Genomic DNA, 20629 nt, shown 5'->3' on the forward strand with positions numbered 1-20629 from the left:
CTCCAAAACATGTATCTTTATTTATTTTTTAAATAGTGAGAATTTTTTTTTTACAAATTTTTGTAAAATACCATACACGTTAGGAGGCTGCTTTGAATCAATGTCCCGGCCTGGTGATCTATGAGGTTTTGTTTCAAATCCTAGATATCTTTTTCCAATTGTTGTGTTTCGAATTTTCTTTTCAAAATCGGTAATATTGTTTTCAATAATTAAATATTACAATCTAAGGTTTTACTCATTAAGTTATTCCAAAAATAAATAAAATGTTTTAAACATTTCTTTTTGTTTTTATTTACAGGGGTGCAAAATTCCAATACACGCGACTGTAAGGCGGGACATCGTGATGACTATGACGCTAGACGGAGTTTTGGTGATTTTAGAGGTAACAATAATTTAAAAAAATCAATTATTGAAAATAATATTAAATCAATTTTTTGATTTATCTTTATAACGAATTGGTAAACATTAGGAATACCATTAAATATGCTTTAGATAAATTGAAGGTTTACCTAACGTTTCGCTTGAGTAGAATACAAATAAAAAATAAAAAATTACTCAATAAAAAATATAAATGTAAACTACTAAAACAATTATTTTTTAATAGAAATGTATGAACGCATAAAGGAAACAACTTTTACAAAATACAGTATTATAGCTGAGATTATTTGTAACAATTTCACTTGATTAACTTTTTTACTTTCTTATAAAATTATACACAAAATAAATAAAAACCAGTTTTGTGCTTGAAATCGAACGTTTCTGGACTCTGTTTGTCAAGCGATTTTAATGCCTATTACATGCAATAAAAGGTATATCAAGAATATACACATTTCGCTAATATTGTCTTCATTGATTAAATATTACAACTAGAGGTTTTACTCATTAATTTATTCCAAAAAATAAAATAAAATATTCATTTGGTTTCTTAGAACAGACAAACCTAAATAGGAACTGATATAGACCTGACAAGCCACAATAACACTTTTTCACATTTAATTAAAATGAAAATGATTTCATAAATTGCGATAATTTATTTGTTTTAGACAAAAAATTTTTGTAAATTATTTTTTAAAATATTAAGATCAATTATTTGTTTGTTTTAATATGAATACATATTGCGTATTTTTTGTTCACATAAAAAAACTCAAGTCTTTCAAGAAAGGCATACAAATACAATATTGGATTGAATCACCGATACAATATTGTATTTGTATGCTTTTCTTGAAAGCATTCAGTTTTTATAAGGACAAAACTATGTATTCATATTGCGTATGGACATAATTGTATTGAATCACCGAATAAATTGTATATTTATGCCTTTCTTGAAGGAATTGAGTTTTTACATGTACAAAACTATTTATTCCTATTCATACTGTGTATGTGCAGGCGTAAACAAATAATTCGTCTTAATATTATAAATCATTACTTGCGAAAGGCGTATTTTAACAAAATAATTAAATTAGCACCATATATGAATACGTAGATTAAAACGATCGTCGCGTTTAACCATAAATAAAATTATATATTTACTAACTACAATAAAAAAGTTATGACGAATTCGAACTATTAAGGTCATTTTTCGTTTCTCTGTATAATATTACCCGTATGGGTTATCTAAACATCTTTGATTCCATATTTAAAGGAATGTAGATCATACTTACAACATATGATTTAGTCAAAATTAATGCGTGGCCATTATAAAAAATACAAATATATACGAGAAACGAAAATTAACTAATTTTGTATCTACAATATTTAAAAAGATGCCAACGTACGGCAAAACCGAAGTAAAATGTTAAATGCATTTATGTATTTAGTCAATGGTAATACGTAATGCTGAAAAAATGGTTAATAGATCGATAATTATTTTATTGATATTGTAATTTAAAGTTAATATTTGTATTCATTGATTTTATGACTATAATATTATTATTTTAGGACATGTGGGTATATTCCGTATAAAAACTTGTTCAATTATATACCCGCAAACAGAAAATTTAAATTTATATTTTAAAGCGTAACATGGCACGTTGCTATTCAATCCAAGGGAGCCTTCTATGCCTCAATACAAAGGAATATCCCATCATAACAGTGGTTTCAAAAATTTTTCCAAAAAAGAAATTTCTTCACTTATTCGAATGAGGATCGGACATTGTTCCGTTCCTTCCCATCACCTTTTTGAAATTCACGTCCTTGACTCCCCAGATTGTACATTCTGTGGTCTAGAAGTGGGAACTTTCGATCACATATTTTTTCGTTGTCCCTCTCTAAACAAATATCCTCTCTTCTATAAAGTCTTATCTAAAATTGCCTCCCCTCCATTCAATATCTCATCTCTTTTAAGTCTGAAATCGACTCCAATTTTCATTATAATTTTGAAATTTGCCTATTTAAATAAAATTAATATTTAAATTCACATTTCATTTCTCAATAATTTTAAATGATGACCAAGAACACCCTTGAAGGGCGAAAGCCAGAAATAATAGAAGAAAAAAAAGCGTCACATGCACAAGGTGTTTTTTTTCTAAAATACATTAATAAGCGCCTTCTATGAAAGTAAATATTAAAGATTGTGTTACGTTTACTCCTTATTAAAGTAAATCTAAAGAATACACATAAAAAGTACCTAAAAACTTATCACAAAATAATTAAATTAACGCCAACTAAAAAAGCTTAGTGGCGTTAATTTAATTATTTAATGGTTTGGGTCCGTCAATCAAATATCAAATGGGTTTGCGTCTAAAATGGAAAATCTAGTGGTTTGGGTCCGAACTATACCTAGTAGGTACCTATCCAAGTTCAATCAAATATCAAATGGGTTTGCGTCTAAAATGGAAAACCGTTGGAATTATCCAAGTTCTAAATCTTTCTTGCAAAGAGCTACAAGTTCACGTATATTTTGTGACTCTATATTTTGTTCTAATTATTATTTTGTTTCTGTTTCAGATAATTGGAATAATCCTCTGCAACATACTAAGAAAGGAAAAGATTGACCATATTGTCGCTATTCGAAAACGCAGCAACAGCAATGAGTGAAATATTTTGTGTAATAACTATTGACATCCAATAACGTAAACGACTATAAAAAACGTAAATTATACAAAACTCCAAATCAATTGGATAAAATATAATTAAGTGATAATCGAAATATTTTTTATAATGCTATATATGAGCCACAGCGCTTATGACAACGTTATTAAGAAAATCCCATTGTTTTGGGTGTTGAAATTATATATTACGGTGTTTGATGTTTGATAAATCAATGTTCATAGATAGTTTGGTGATCCAGTGGCATTTTGTAGGTTTTACGAACCCCTAGCTCAAATTTATTATAATAATAATAATTAAATAACGTGATTTACAGGCAAATCATTTTGTTTCACGTGTTTGTGCGTACCGATAGTGGTTCGAACCGGTTCGAAACAATTTTAAACACCCGCCTGTAAACCTCTCTTAAGGCGGCGATACACATGCCTGTAAAATGGACCAGTAGCTTGCATGCAAGCTACTGGCATGTGCAAGCTACTGGCGCAATGAGAATACACATGCAAGTTAAACTTGCATGCCAGTTGCGTCCTTGCATGCCTGTATTTGCAAGACGTATACACATGCCAGTCACTAGACAGTACGTGTCTCAAATCACTCTGAGACTGAGTAGTCTCAAGCTTTTTGGCAATGGAAAACATTCGAAGTGAATTAAATATCATCGTATTGCAATTGGCAGTACAATGTGTGGCTAATTTAATGAGAGAAAAGGCCGCGGCGAACAACAGGTCAGCTACTGGCATGCCCGTACTTGTCACGACGTTCACACATGCCGGTTTCATAGCCCCCCTCGTCCCCTCCCTCAACTTGCATGCCAGTAAATCAAATGTTGTGCAATCTACTGGCAAGGCAGGTACAGGCATGCAAGTTAGCGTATACACATGATAGTAGCTGGCATGTGCAAGGAGCTGGCATGCAAGTGTGCCAGCTACAGGCATGTGTATTCCCGGCTTTACGCTGCAGTTGTTCTACGATACATGAAACCACTATATAAGTAAGAATAACTTAACCCGGTGTGAGTGAGTTCGGGTATGTCGTACCCGAACTAAAACGCAGATTATTTCATTTTATTGTCGCCTTTACATATTTCGTCGTCACAGTAGTTGGAGTGGGGGGCGAGGTGCAGTGTTGAGTTTAGTGTCGCGCCGGCGAGATACACGTGCACAAAGGTGGCTGGGGTATGTCACACCCGACCCTGTTGTAGCTGTTACATTTTTACAGTATTCTTTAAGCTATAGTAATTTATAGTATTGTTTGATTTTTTTTAAATTAGAAGATACTATAGTTATGTTGATTAATCTAAGAAGCTGTAATTGTGTTAAAATTGAGTAGAAAAAATGTTAAACTCCTTTTTAGTTGAATGGAAATACACTTTATAAACTGTTATAGTATCAAAAGGTGTGCATCAACGATTCGGGTATCTTTCACCCGCCTCATAAATGGTGTAACAATTTCTCACTTCATTCACGCCGGGTTGAAATTAATCTTAATGAGATATACTGAGGTTCATTATTGATCCTTTCGCATAAGGCTTTATTATAATTTCTATAGCCTCAAATACAGCAATTCCTTTTGTAGATAATTCCAGTTAAATACCGATTATCCTTCAGTCGTTATAATCAATTACCCTATTCAAGTATATTGTAGTTAATGTAAAACCGTAGTAAGTGGAAAAATTTATTCTATTTTATGTAAAAGTCAAGTATATGAAATGTTCGGAAGCAAGATTAATTTGATTAAACTGTTGTGAACAATTTAGTCATTATTTCGCTGTTAATCGGGATTTCAAGGAAGTAAAATTTTACTGAAGAAAATCTCTGTCATAAACTCTTTGTTGTCTGTTTTGTAAAAAATATGATAAACATTCCTATTTTACGAATAACCTGCTAATTCAAGCATCTTTAAAATTTTGCTTGTGCAATGATGAATTACTAGTTGTAAACAGAGGATTGAACCACGACGCCAAGATAAGAACACGAGGCTTTGGGTCACTCGGCCACCGAACAGTTCTGTTCATGTTTCAAACACATGCATTAAATCAATTCATGTACAATTTTGTTGGAATAATTTTTCATTGTATTGTTATTGCTTTTTGAAGGTTATACCATCAATGTAATATACCCTTGAGGAAGAAGATAATATTAATAAATCTAAACGAAACCTGACACAGAACAAGACAAAGAAAAATAAAAAGGTAACGTTCTCAACCGGAAATCGAACCCAGGATATCTGTATTACCAGGACAACGCCTCTAACTTATCGGCCATTGAGGCCTAATTTTTGACGATCTCACATTCAAATTCAAAAAATATTTTCTTTTTATTTTTCTTTGTCTTGTTCTGTGTCAGGTTTAGTTTAGATTTATTAATATTATCTTCTTCAGCAACAAATTAACGTTTGTGAAAACTCCCAAAAGAAATAATCCAAGTAAAGTTTGTGAATTTAGACACGTAGTGATTTTTTGAGACATAGTGATGTTTTTTTTTAGGCATTGTGATTTTTTGAGAAATAGTGATTTTTCGAGATTTATATTATCTTACAATTTTCAAAGATGCTTTAAATTTTAATATTTTTTTTGTTTAGTTTTATCTTTTGTGTTTTAGCATAACAATGAACAGATTACAATATGTTTTTTACATTTCTTTAACGCTTACTACGGTTTTGCACAAAGCGGGTAATTTAAATAAGTCAATCAACATCTTTACACCCAGCCTGTATGAAGTTTAAAAAAAACTTTTTTCGGCTTCGAATGGCAACTTTCTGACTCTTGACTGAAAACCGAATAGATAATTATCAACCGTTACTGAGGCCGAAAATAATATGCATATATAATATAATACTTGTCTATATATATGTGTGGATTGTATCTCAATTCTATTTTCTTTATCTAAATAATCTTGTAAAAAAATAACACTGTAAATTGTTATTCAAATTCCTGTATTCAATATTACTTCCTTCTGATTTTCTGCAACAATTAAAGCAACAATGGTTGCGAAAGCACGTCGTTGTGAAAAGAAGATCATTTAACAAAACCAGGGGGAGATTCCAGTTCTTCATAAGCATAAGAAATTATCCTTAACCCGGAATTTTTTAACGACTTCTACGTTAAATGCTTTTCTAGTACTCTAGATGACAGAATTGTACTTAACGTTAAAATTAACGACTTCATCGTTATCTGTTTCATCTCATGCTTCAATTTCTTTCGAATGAAACAAAAAGTCGTTAATTTTAGGGATTCCTTTTACTTAACTTATCAGGCCTCTACCACATTTTGACAGAGAAGGTCGGAGTATATCCTTTTTGCAATAACATCATAATAATTGTAATATTTACGAACGTATCTGAAAACCAAAACTGTTTTATGGTGATAAAAGACGCTATTAAATTATTTTTTTAAATATACATTTTTTTAATGCAAACATAAAAAAGTTAAAACTAAAATTACTGGTGACGAAGAAAAATAAAAACACATGTATTTTATTAGAAAAATGTATTTAAAACGTTATTGTCACCACGATTTTTCTCGTTCCATATAAAAATAATTGATATTAAATACAAAATTCACGTTGTTTTTTTTTTTAATTTACGTTTGGACAATTTGGTTTCACAAAGGTACACGTTTTAATTCTTCTCTGGTTATTTGTTACAATTGAATTTGTCAACACGACAGTAAAGAAAATACAAAGATGAGACCTTTGTTAGCTTTCCAAAAGTTAACAAATGCCTGAAGGGTTAAGTAGAACCGAAATCTCCCCTCAAGGAACCTTCTTCCTATCCATTATATAATTTTTATCATATTTTAGGTAATTAATTGTAAATATGTAAGGATATTATTTCTGGCATTGCTGTTTAAGAAAATGACTTAATTATTTAAATGGTCTGAGTAACATAGAGATAAAAATAACCCCTCCTGCGAATGACTGAACATTTAAGAGTGACGAAAATTCATAAATGTCATATATTTTAAGTGCGTGTGATAAAAATAAACTAATAATTCGACGATTTTAGCCGGTTATTTACCTATTGGCCTGTGAAAAATTTCTAATAATTTATAGGCAAAATGCTTAATGTAGATCAAAGGTCGGGGTTTGGTTGAATCTCATTCAGCGACCATTAGGATTTTTGTCTAACTTATGAAAGATAAGCCTCAAAAAGACGTCAACAAATTAAGCAATCAAAATGATAGCAATTTTGGACAGCGTAATAATTGATTTGAGATTTTCACGAAATTACGCTAAAAGAATTCGCGCACTTACGATTATTTTATAAATCCTTAAAATATAAGATAAACCGTAAAATATAGGTGAATTCATTGTCTATATAGCACTATAATCAGTTTATATGTTTCAATATTAAAATTAAAAGGTATGTTTTTTTTAAATGAGGGCGAGATGTTTCCAACTCGAAAGTCGAATCACTCAACTCATTTTCCGGTCATTAAGCGAGCACTGGAGTGGTTAAATTATATATTGTTAATTTATCCAATATTTACAATATAATCTCAACAAGTAATTACTACGATTGCAGTTAAAAATGTGTGTAATTGTTGATTTAGGTACTAGTACATTTTGAATCATTTGGCGGGTTAGAAATAAGCCGACATTGCTCAGTGGTTTCAGAGCACCTAACCGGACATCAGAAGGCACGGGTTCAATTCCCGTTGGCGGCATTTATTTTTCCTCCGAAGATATTTTCAATTTGTATTGATGTTTCTGTCGACTAATTATGGCTTATAATTATTTAAAATGTGTAATTTTATTATTTTCATCCATAATTTTAAAATGGTTCCAACTGGCTACAACGTCATTATGACATATAAAACGCTATTTTATGAAAATGTGAACTTTTCTTCCTAAAATAGATTCTTGGTTTTCACAACAATGTTTTTAACAAGCCTAAAATAACTATTTTAATGTTATTGTGACAAAACATGACGTCAAGAATCCACGTCAAATTATCGAAGTTAAAAATATTATTATATAGACCAAATGGTTATTAAAATGCATTATTTTCCATTTGTGTAAACTGAAATACTTACTTATCATTATTATTTAACTGATACAGTGAGTTTCAAAAATAAAACGTGATTATTATCGTGTATTTTTGTATATTTTCCCGTCTTAATAAAGCTACGTATATACTTGTACAATAATAATATGAAATATTTCTTGCCAAATCTATCAAGGTCATGCTCAATTTTCATTATTATATTTCATCTTACCACATTTTTCCTATATGACTTTTTTAATAGGTGATTCAAATGCCTTGACACGTTTTAATTCCAAAAAATAGGATTATTTTTACATGTTTGTTGAATATGCTTTTTATTCAAATATTACATTCCATGCGAAAAAAAATCTACAATTTACTTCCTTACGTCTTACGTTATTACAAATATTACAAAAATATGTAACATATCGATTGGCAGGGCCGGGTTTACCTTATACAATGCATAACACTTTATGTAGGAGAAGCAAGCAAAGTATTGTTACCTTTCATCCTCAAATTTAACACTAGAGAGACCTTAGCCGTCATTTTGATGGCTGCCCGATGTAATGTAACGATATTTTGCTTAAAATTTATTGAATTCATTTAATTTTTTTACTTTTCATAATTCTTGCTCAACGACTATGGTGAAAAACCTGGTACATATATTATTGATTTTTTTTAATGTAATGACTTATACCTACAAAGACCGATGCCGTCAATGTGACGGTTAGAGCCATTGAGTTGAGTGTATTTACAACCCTTTTCTTCCAAATTTACAACATGCCCATTTCATCTCACAAAACGATAGTACTAATCTGTCCGCCTCTTTCTTGAGGCATCGCATATCATTCGAACTCTATCTGTGCGTTGATTGGTCACTGTGTTTTGATGCCAGTTGTTAGTATTCTATCCCATGTTAATCTATTTATATCTTCATTATAATATTTCACAAATTACACTCACATTCGATCAGCCGTCAATATGACGGTCGCGGTCTTTAAAGGTATGGAGCAGTACCCGGTCGTTCTAGTGTTAACACATTCATAATCATATTTAGAAAATTTTGTTTGTCTTATTCTGTTTTTTTTGGTATTAATTTTTGATGCATTATTTGAATACCACATATGTGAAAATAAAAAGACGAACTAGAAAGCGACAATATTACAGCGTCAGTTTTGAAAGGATTATATAACATAAAATTCAAAGGTGCAAACTCTTCAACTTGTTGCTAATTCTTCATTTATGTATAAGGCTAAAACTAACTCTGTGTATTTTGTAAACAGAGAGATTTTGTTGTGGTTTTTTTTTTGCTTTAGTTGTTGCAAAATTTAAACGACAATATTACAGCATCAGTTTTGAAAGGATTATATAACATGAAATTCAAAGGTGCCAACTCTTCAACTTGTTGCAAAATCTTAATTTATGTATAAGGCCAAATCTAACTCTGTGTATTTTGTCAACAAAGAATTTTTGTTGTTGTTTTTTTGCTTAAGTTGTTGCAAAATTTAAACCCATGTTTTCAAATAATGATGTGGAAGTATTACACAATATTATGAATATGCTAAGTTTTATTTTTGCAAGACATAAACATATATATATATATATATATATATGTATATTCTCATACCCAGATTTATATAAAATTTAGGCTTAATGAATGTTTTAGAGAATTGATTATATTCAAGATGTTATATTCACATGTTAAAAGATTGTAATACGTATGTATGTATGTACCATGCCGTCTTATAATAAAATGTATATGATATCCCTCCAATGTCAAATAATTAATCTTTAAATTAAATATTTAAGTGTTCATGTTTTTAATAAATAGTATATAAGATAATATAAGTAGACTGCAATGCAAGCCATGAGAATTTGTTAGGCTTATTTGTTACTTGATATGAAAATGTTTATATGTATTTAGATATTTTAAATATATTTATTATATACTAGTATAAAAATTTTGTGAATATTGGCGAAAGTTTTTTTTAATAAATTTGATTCAAAATCATTTTCTGCTATTTATTCATATTATTTATTGCCTTTAAGACCTTAAATGCTTATTTTTCAAATAAAATCAGAATAATGTTGCACTATTTAGTCATCGTTATAAGGCCGCAATATAAAATTTCAATATTAACTCAATTATACAACAAATATTTTCACTAAATAACTGTTATTGAATCGGTAGTATATTAATGTTTCATGTGAATAATATCTTTAGCCTACAAATGCTTCATTTTTACCCTTCTTTTATTTTTTGTTTGCCATGCCTTCCTCTATTAAAGACAATGCAACATGCAAACATGGTATACGTTTCATGTAAATAAAATATTAAGCCTACAAATGCTGCATTTTTACCCCTTCCTTAAAATCTTCCCTTTTCGTGTGCCATGCCTTCTCCTATTAAAGACAATACAACATGCAAACCTAGTATACCTTTCATGTAAATAATACATTTAGCCTACAAATGCTGCATTTTTACCCTTCCTTAAAATCTTCCCTTTTCGTTTGCCACGCCTTCTCCTATAAGACAATACAACATGCAAACCTAGTATACCTTTCATGTGAATAATATCTTTAGCCTACAAATGCTTCATTTTTACCCTTCTTTTATTTTTTGTTTGCCATGCCTTCCTCTATTAAAGACAATGCAACATGCAAACATGGTATACGTTTCATGTAAATAAAATATTAAGCCTACAAATGCTGCATTTTTACCCCTTCCTTAAAATCTTCCCTTTTCGTGTGCCATGCCTTCTCCTATTAAAGACAATACAACATGCAAACCTAGTATACCTTTCATGTAAATAATACATTTAGCCTACAAATGCTGCATTTTTACCCTTCCTTAAAATCTTCCCTTTTCGTTTGCCACGCCTTCTCCTATAAGACAATACAACATGCAAACCTAGTATACCTTTCATGTAAATAATACATTTAGCCTACAAATGCTGCATTTTTACCCCTTCCTTAAAATCTTCCCTTTTCGTTTGCCACGCCTTCTCCTATAAGACAATACAACATGCAAACCTAGTATACCTTTCATGTAAATAATACATTTAGCCTACAAATGCTGCATTTTTACCCCTTCCTTAAAATCTTCCCTTTTCGTGTGCCATGCCTTCTCCTATTAAAGACAATACAACATGCAAACCTAGTATACCTTTCATGTAAATAATACATTTAGCCTACAAATGCTGCATTTTTACCCCTTCCTTAAAATCTTCCCTTTTCGTGTGCCATGCCTTCTCCTATTAAAGACAATACAACATGCAAACCTAGTATACCTTTCATGTAAATAATACATTTAGCCTACAAATGCTGCATTTTTACCCTTCCTTAAAATCTTCCCTTTTCGTTTGCCACGCCTTCTCCTATAAGACAATACAACATGCAAACCTAGTATACCTTTCATGTAAATAATATATTTAGCCTACAAATGCTGCATTTTTACCCCTTCCTTAAAATCTTCCCTTTTCGTGTGCCATGCCTTCTCCTATTAAAGACAATACAACATGCAAACCTAGTATACCTTTCATGTAAATAATACATTTAGCCTACAAATGCTGCATTTTTACCCCTTCCTTAAAATCTTCCCTTTTCGTGTGCCATGCCTTCTCCTATTAAAGACAATACAACATGCAAACCTAGTATACCTTTCATGTAAATAATACATTTAGCCTACAAATGCTGCATTTTTACCCCTTCCTTAAAATCTTCCCTTTTCGTGTGCCATGCCTTCTCCTATTAAAGACAATACAACATGCAAACCTAGTATACCTTTCATGTAAATAATACATTTAGCCTACAAATGCTGCATTTTTACCCCTTCCTTAAAATCTTCCCTTTTCGTGTGCCATGCCTTCTCCTATTAAAGACAATACAACATGCAAACCTAGTATACCTTTCATGTAAATAATACATTTAGCCTACAAATGCTGCATTTTTACCCCTTCCTTAAAATCTTCCCTTTTCGTGTGCCATGCCTTCTCCTATTAAAGACAATACAACATGCAAACCTAGTATACCTTTCATGTAAATAATACATTTAGCCTACAAATGCTGCATTTTTACCCCTTCCTTAAAATCTTCCCTTTTCGTGTGCCATGCCTTCTCCTATTAAAGACAATACAACATGCAAACCTAGTATACCTTTCATGTAAATAATACATTTAGCCTACAAATGCTGCATTTTTACCCCTTCCTTAAAATCTTCCCTTTTCGTGTGCCATGCCTTCTCCTATTAAAGACAATACAACATGCAAACCTAGTATACCTTTCATGTAAATAATACATTTAGCCTACAAATGCTGCATTTTTACCCCTTCCTTAAAATCTTCCCTTTTCGTGTGCCATGCCTTCTCCTATTAAAGACAATACAACATGCAAACCTAGTATACCTTTCATGTAAATAATACATTTAGCCTACAAATGCTGCATTTTTACCCCTTCCTTAAAATCTTCCCTTTTCGTGTGCCATGCCTTCTCCTATTAAAGACAATACAACATGCAAACCTAGTATACCTTTCATGTAAATAATACATTTAGCCTACAAATGCTGCATTTTTACCCTTCCTTAAAATCTTCCCTTTTCGTTTGCCACGCCTTCTCCTATAAGACAATACAACATGCAAACCTAGTATACCTTTCATGTAAATAATATATTTAGCCTACAAATGCTGCATTTTTACCCTTCCTTAAAATTTTCCCTTATTTGCCACACCTTCTCCTTTTAAAGACAAAACAACATGCAAACATAGTATACCAACCACACGGAATAGTGACAATTAATTTTCACTGTCCAATATATTTATATTTGATAACATTATACTAATCATAATTTTATCTAGGTCTTAAATTTTTTTATTTGTTAATAAAAATTATTATGTTTGAATTGTTTCTCTCTTCTCTCGCTTACAGAATATGCAAACGAAATGGGTTAACATAACATTCTTTATGTTTGTCTTGTGTTAATTTTGTTTTAAATACTTATAGAATTTCAAGAACTCCGATTTGTCTATCTTTAACGTTAACTGAATTAGTTTAGCCTAATATTATATTTATGAACTAGTAGAAAAGATATTAATTATAAATGATTGAAATAATTCATCGACTTTAGTGAATGTTCCATTGAATAATATTCCAGTATAAATGTGATAGGAATTTAATTTATTCGATGTTTTAATGATACTTTTATTATTGATATGTGTGTGTGTTAATTTACATATAAAATATTGGGTGTAGCTTTTAGCCATATATATTTTAATAAATGGAATTTAATTATATATTTTATATAGCTATACATTAAACTCAAAATATTTAAAAAAAAAAATCTAAGACATTTAATTCAAATCTTGGTTTATTGAAGCAATTTCTTGCTTATTAAGAAAACTGCTCAAAGTTGATGGAGGTAGGTATTTATTCGGAAGTAATATTTAATTCACACAAATTACATCCATTACACTAAATTTAAAATTTCCTATGAAATTTGTACAGAAAGTAATCGAAACTCATCTATTCCGTGATCTATTTCATAGATAGACTTTCTATGCCATAGTACGCCAAATAGAAATAGAAACCTTGTGTTGAATCAACTACTAAGAATCTTCTTATTTATATAGAACGACCATAGACCTCTAGCAATTTTAAATGAAATATAACAGGGCAAGTAAACGCGCATTTTCACATTTCTTTCAATTTTCAAAGGATTTAAGAAATAGATTATAGAATATGATTAGGTGGCATCCCAGCTTTAACACCTGTGTTTTTATAAAATATTATAACTTAAAAAATAAAACTTTGTTCACTAATTAATTTGGAAATGGACCATTTGCTGCATACTTACGATAATCTTAAGATTGTGAGATTCGTATTTAGTCATTTCAGTAAAAAGTATTCTCCTCTTATTAACACTTAACTTATATTCGTATTTTCAACTACGTACACGGTATACTTGGTTTTAATTGGACCCACATTCAATTATGTAGTGTAAACTTTGTATGAGGTGATTTTTCTTTTTATTTGATTTGTATTCAAATTTATTAAGGGTAATAGATTTTAGATAATTTTGCAGATAATGTAAATTTTACTGTCCTTTTTGAGGGAAATAATTTACACTTGAGGTAACATCGATCAACAAATAAAAGTTGACACTTTTTTTTTATAGTGAATACCTCACAAGAGTCCTAACTGCTCCCGTCTGGAGCCAGTGAGACTATGGCATCCCCAATTGGGGGATGTTGTGAGGCTGAAGGTAAGTGGGGAAGGGAAAGAGGAAGGTGGGGAAGTACCTAGCTATTCAGATATAGTCACTAAACACGGCTAAAGCCATTTGGAGCAACGTTTCAATTCTGAATGGTGGTCTTACACCAGGGCGATACTGGTAGTATCTTCCACTCTGGAACGTGCCGCAAATATACTATATATTATTTTAATTAATTAATTGTGAAATAACACAAATCAATCAAATAAAATTTATTTGCGCACGCCGGGTTCGAACCCGCGACCTTCGGAATGGCAGTCCAATGCGTTACCACTGGACTATGCCGGCCGTCATAGTTGGACACACTGGACAGTTGCAGTATTCTGTGGTATTACGTGCGACTGAGAAATACTGAGAACGGGTGCATGAATAACGCGTTGAATTACAGTCAATCATAGGTTTCTCCGGGTGTATTTTGACCCATGTAAACCAGTTAAGTGTTAATTTATTTACAACTCGTATAAGTTACCTACATCTGTAACTGATCTTACCCAACCCTTTATTGCAATAGGTTGTATCAAAAACTACTCTGCAGTTATCAGACACAAGTTTTTCTTCCAGAGCTGAACCTTTGATATATATGCTATGATGATTTGATTTGTTAACCATATGAGTTACTTGCTGATGTTGTTTTGTCATTAAATCTTTTACCTATAAGAAGGAATCAGTGTTATGATGTAGATTACTTTTCGTGAATTAATTTTTCTATTTTCGAACTCTCCTGAATAATGCATAATATGGTCGATGTAAATATGCATTTTTCTTAGTCAATAATAATTAATTCGTACTGAATCTATACGTTAATAAAAGTTTGTTCCATGTTGTAGACAAATAATCAATATCTTATTTTGTCTTCTAAATCTTCTTCTAAGAGTTTCTGTAACCTTATCTTTCAATTTATGTATTATTTTTGTGATATCTTTTATACTTACTAAAAGTACTTTATAAATTCTAAATGTACTCTAAATTACCTACACGTAATATGTGTTAAGTTTATAAGTGAACCAAAACTAAAAAAAATATTAAATATTTTTCTGGTGGAATAACTAATTTAATAAAACCTCAAATTGTAATATTTTATCATTGAAGATTATATTAACAATTTTCAAACGGAAAAAAATAAGAAAAAAAAATCGATCGCAATTGAACACAGGAATGGTAATTCAAGTCAGAACCTCAATCTTGCCGGGGTTTTGCTCTACCACTGAGCTAAATCGACCCTTTCCCTTCTGTCATATTTATCTGTATCATAGTTTGATTAAAAATTACCGACATTATCTTCATTTTCCTATCGCATATTTTTTGGCTGCTATTTGTATGCGATTGAAAGATTCTATGTATAAACATAGCAGCAACATAATATGCATTAATAAAAATAGATCAAGGTTCGGGAATGTATTTACTGGGTTGTGAACAAGCCAGAAGGTCTTGGATTCAATTCCTATATGCTAGGATATCAACATCCTTGGGTTAGCATTTAGTAATCAAGCGTACTCATCTGTAGCTGATTACTCATCTGTAGATGTTTTTTTTTATTATATTTCCAAAAATATTTAACCGTTCTTCTTCTTCTTCTAACCTTCTTCATAAGCTTTTTGGTGTTTACCGGTTTCTACGGAGGCAACCTCCATGTGTTAGCCACCCTGGTGTGTTAGCCACCCTTAATAATTGTCTCCAGTTTTGCTTATACTAATGCCGGTTGTTCATGCTCGCTGAGGCACCCCACAAAAGGCCGATATCATTGTGTTCAAGATGCTCTCGTCTCGTCTCGCTTGCTCTCGCCTTGGCTCGCCAACTCTCTGTCGTGTATCGGTATTTTAATCGCTCACCAACTTTCCTGTGAATTTTTCGTCACGACGTTTTCGACAATATGTGGCCGAACGAGCTTGAATTTGAGTTTTTAGAATAAGGCATTATGGGTTGCAACAAACGTAAACCATATAAATATGTTAACATTCAATTTGTTTTTGGAAAGTAATCCAGATTTTCTTTTTTTTTCTAAGTTGTACAATGTACGTGCCATTATCACGTGGCCGGCCGCAAACATTAACAATTCGACAGCTCATACCTTCGGTACTATTAGATATCTTCCAAAAATTCTAAAAGTTTTGTCTTCAGCATGCTCTATCCAGTATTTAACATTTGTAAATAATATGAAATTTCGTTGTAGGAGACAACCTCTTTGGGATTTCACCATTAAGAAGAAAATTCCCGTTTCGGGAATGTACGCGGAAATTTTTACACATCACTACCAATAATTCGCACCACGACTTTAACGAGATTGAACGATTATATTTGCCACCTTTGTCTAATTAGAGGGAAGCACCAGATTTTATTTTTCTAGACGAGTAGTTGGTAACATCCCGAAGGATCGTTCTAGATAGATCTGAGATTTTAGTAATGCATTCATCAGAATAATTCAAATAAACCCCAAGGAAAGATCATTTTTTTAGGTCTGCTAAGGCAAATTCGACCATAGGTCCGTCCATTACAAATATTGTTTTTACACGACTTCATCACTTGTGCCGTCAAGATTCCCGCTTTATTTTAGAGATTTGCTAGGGCAAATTCAATCGTAGCTCTGTCCAATACACCAGAACTTAGCGTTGAATGTTTTTGTGCACGGCTTCTTCACTTACGTCGTTAAGATTTTAACGTTATTTTAGGGTATTATCTCGTCTCCACAATTTTTTTAACTGTCAGTTCTATTTTTAACTGTTAAGAATGATTATAATTAGGTATATAAAAATTATTTATAATAATAAGAGGTTTCTGTGATTTTTTTCGATTAACTGAAAGGTTAGAACTTATGAATATATATTATATTTAAAAAGATATTACCCAGTAACATTGTTGTGGAAAATTAAAAAAATATAGAAAACTTTAATTTTGTGTCCGCTCGATCAAATTTTAAGGTTTCGTTCAATCAAATTTGGTGTTGTACATTGGACACAAACTTAAATTTTTATTTTATTTATTGTAATTGGTGTATTGATGTTTTGTTGTTGGATATGGATTGTTAATATGTCTTGTAAGAATTGTGTAAATACGAATTGAATAAAATATATATTTGAATGTCGTTTTTTATTAAAAAAAAAAAATTGTCCTAATGATCACCTTTTTAAGTAATTATATGTTAATTTAGTTTTCGTACATATTTTAAAATATCTCCTCAGCAGAGTTGCAGGTGTAAAAAATAACTAATGTACAATATAAACACATTTGTTATTGACCCCTTAATTTTTATATAAACTCATCCGCTTTCGGAAGAACTCTTCATTCGTTAGGAGCGAACCACAAAGATTTTTTTTTATAGTGAATACCTCACAAGAGTCCCAACTGCTCCCGTCTGGAGCCAGTGAGACTATGGCATCCCCAATTGGGGGATGTTGTGAGGCTGAAGGTAAGTGGGGAAGGGAAAGAGGAAGGTGGGGAAGTACCTGGCTATTCAGATCTAGTCACTAAACACGGCTAAAGCCATTTGGAGCAACGTTTCAATTCTGAATGGTGGTCTTACACCAGGGCGATACTGGTAGTATCTTCCACTCTGGAACGTGCCGCAAATATACTATATATTATTTTAATTAATTAATTGTGAAATAACACAAATTAATCAAATAAAATTTATTTGCGCACGCCGGGTTCGAACCCGCGACCTTCGGAATGGCAGTCCAATGCGTTACCACTGGACTATGCCGGCCGTCGATAATACTGTTTACAAATACGTAATTCTATTTGGTGTATACTCAGATATACTTACTTTTCACCTCCACAGTCCATGACATTGTAAATAACGAAATGTGTAGAAAATGTTAATATTTTTGGTTAGATTTGTTAGCTTTTTCAGGTCATTAAAATTATCCAGTCCTAAATTATCAAATCTTCTAAAAGAAATATCAACTATACTATTGCCACTAATTTTCTAAAAAATGTTATATCATTAGTAAAATAGCAAATGAAAAATCAATTTCAAGTGTTTTTACTATCCGTGTCCTCTGGGTGCGAATTCATCTGGGTATATTTTTTTAATTAAAAGTGTGTTTATCTGAAGTGACAAGCCAGGCAATAAGTTTAACTGTATCTGTTTGTAAATAATATGAAATCTGTTTTTAAGTAATAAAATTAGAGAGAGACTAGGAATTCATAATAAATTGAACAGCGCCCTTGAGGTGATTTTTCACAAAAACGACGCTATGCAAATTATTCAATTATTATTATTATAATAGCCAGATACTTCCCAATTTCTTTCTTGTAAAATATCATTCAAACAATCGAGCCCCAAATATACCACAATTGGGGTCAAACTGTTTCCTTGCAAAAACTATTAAGTGGTACCTATTCATATTTTAAAAATATATGGGTAGAAACAGTTATTTTTATTTTTAATCAATAAAATAATCTCAAGACGTAAATCTCATTTTATTTAATAATATTAAATACAACAACAGAAGATTTTTTTTTATATTAACAGTAAAATTACAACGAACAATCCCTTATTTGCTCACAAGATTAAAGTTTCAAAATATATTATTTCGCACAGTGGAAGAAATCAAATCTGCTTCGGCCAAGAACCAGATAAAACAATTGTAACTACTTATAAACATTGCCATGGAATAATAATAATATACACATTCTACAAAATTTTGAAGGCAATCACAAACATTAACACATTGTTTTATGAAATCAGGCAGTACCTAGATACAACAACCAATATTTTATTGGTTTAAAAACAAAATTTTGTGAACAAACACCAGCCAGGATTCTCATCATAATCTATCATAAATAAGTCCTTAGGTACAAGATTAAATGTGACAGGTCAATTATATAAACTACTCCATTGAATGAAAAACATATTTCGTCAATTATCTCAAGAATAAAAAAAAATATGATGCCTTCCAATTAGCATCTATAGACATATGAATATTCTAAATAATTTAGTGACTTGATTTGAATTTTTTTATGAATATTTTAAAATGAAACGGAGTCACTTTTTGTGCCACATTTTTATAACCACACCCCAATCAGTTTCCACAAAAAAACAGATTTCAATTTTTTATGTCTTAATGTTTTTAAATAGTTTAAATCTTCCTTGACAAAGGCACGTTTGTTGCGAAACAGGTTGGAATATTGTTGTTCATGATATAATATTTTTTACATGATCTAGAAAAATTAACAATGTGTCACTTGATTAAGTTTAAAACAAACTATAAATCCTTTACGTTGTATATCTGAAAATGACGTTAGTTGCTACAAATAAACTTCTCTTAAGATGGTAGGACGTTAATGAAAAGTATGCGCTTATGTAATACAATGACAGTTTTTATTAATATAGTATAAATTTACTTGACATCAAACATCAAATTCTATCTAAGTACTTCACGAATTTACTAAAGCACAGGTCATCAAATGCAATTCATCAAATTCAACGTTGAAAATCTATTGGCTATATTATGTACCTAGATAGATTCTATTTTCAAGTGTATCTCGTTAAGAAAACCAGAAAAATGCCTTAATCAGAAATCAAATAGGTACATTTCGATTAATAGAATTTTTTTTAAATGTAAATAAATAAATATGTCAGTATCTTCGGATTTAACAGCTTAAGTGTCGGTTTGTTAGGAGGACTTAGAACATATTGAGTGGGTAACCTTCTCCATTCAATTGCTGTTGGGCCTTCCGGAACGCGATCAACTGGAAAAATAAATGAAAATCATGATTTATTGGAGTGGAGACAAGGGACAGAAGATGAGATGAGAAATGAAATAAAATAAAAACACATAAATTTGTTTTTGACCACTATTGTTTTATTTTCACTTTACCGGTTTCGGAAGAACCCTTCCTTCGTCAGGAGAATATTAAAAACTGATCTACTACACAAAATATTGACATATATATACAAAAATGTTAAGTGTTTGAGGGAGGGATGGACAAAGTGTAAGGGGTAATTACACGAATTCCAGGAAGAACAGAGCGGTTAACTGGAAATATGTCTAGAATAGGACTATAAGACTCATAAATTCTTCACCGTAGTAACAAAGGCAAAAAATTAGATAATTTAGAAGCACTTGAAATCAGAAAATCCCTCAAACTTCAGTATAATAAATAACCAAATTAATCTGTCTTATAGTCCTATTCTAGACATATTTCCAGATAACCGCTCTGTTCTTCCTGGAATTCCTGTAATTACCCCTTACACTTTGTCCACCCCTCCCTCAAACACTTAAAATTTTTGTATATATATGTCAATATTTTGTGTAGTTGATCAGTTTTTAAAATTCTCCTGACGAAGGAAGGGTTCTTCCGAAACCGGGAGAGTGAAAATAAAACAAT

At 31.1% G+C, this 20629-nt stretch overlaps 2 protein-coding genes across 2 annotated transcripts in view; one reads left to right on the top strand and one right to left on the bottom strand.

Moving 5' to 3' along the window:
• Positions 1 to 3036, top strand: part of LOC149418196 (uncharacterized) — a 57916-nt gene extending 54880 nt beyond the window's left edge. Inside the window, exons 5-6 of the mRNA XM_089639906.1 lie at positions 299 to 382; positions 2947 to 3036. Of these exons, the coding sequence (XP_089496032.1) occupies positions 299 to 382; positions 2947 to 3036 (174 nt within the window). The remainder of the gene's footprint in view (positions 1 to 298; positions 383 to 2946) is intronic.
• A 15748-nt stretch (positions 3037 to 18784) lies between these two features.
• Positions 18785 to 20629, bottom strand: part of LOC149418197 (neuropeptide CCHamide-2-like) — a 75875-nt gene continuing 74030 nt past the window's right edge. Inside the window, exon 6 of the mRNA XM_089639362.1 lies at positions 18785 to 19990. Coding sequence (XP_089495488.1) covers positions 19925 to 19990 — 66 coding nt within the window. The 3' untranslated portion in view covers positions 18785 to 19924. The remainder of the gene's footprint in view (positions 19991 to 20629) is intronic.

This window comes from Hesperophylax consimilis, chromosome 14, assembly GCF_061612785.1.
Source record: "Hesperophylax consimilis isolate HC1 chromosome 14, BYU_Hcon_1.0, whole genome shotgun sequence".
Lineage (NCBI taxonomy): Eukaryota > Metazoa > Arthropoda > Insecta > Trichoptera > Limnephilidae > Hesperophylax > Hesperophylax consimilis.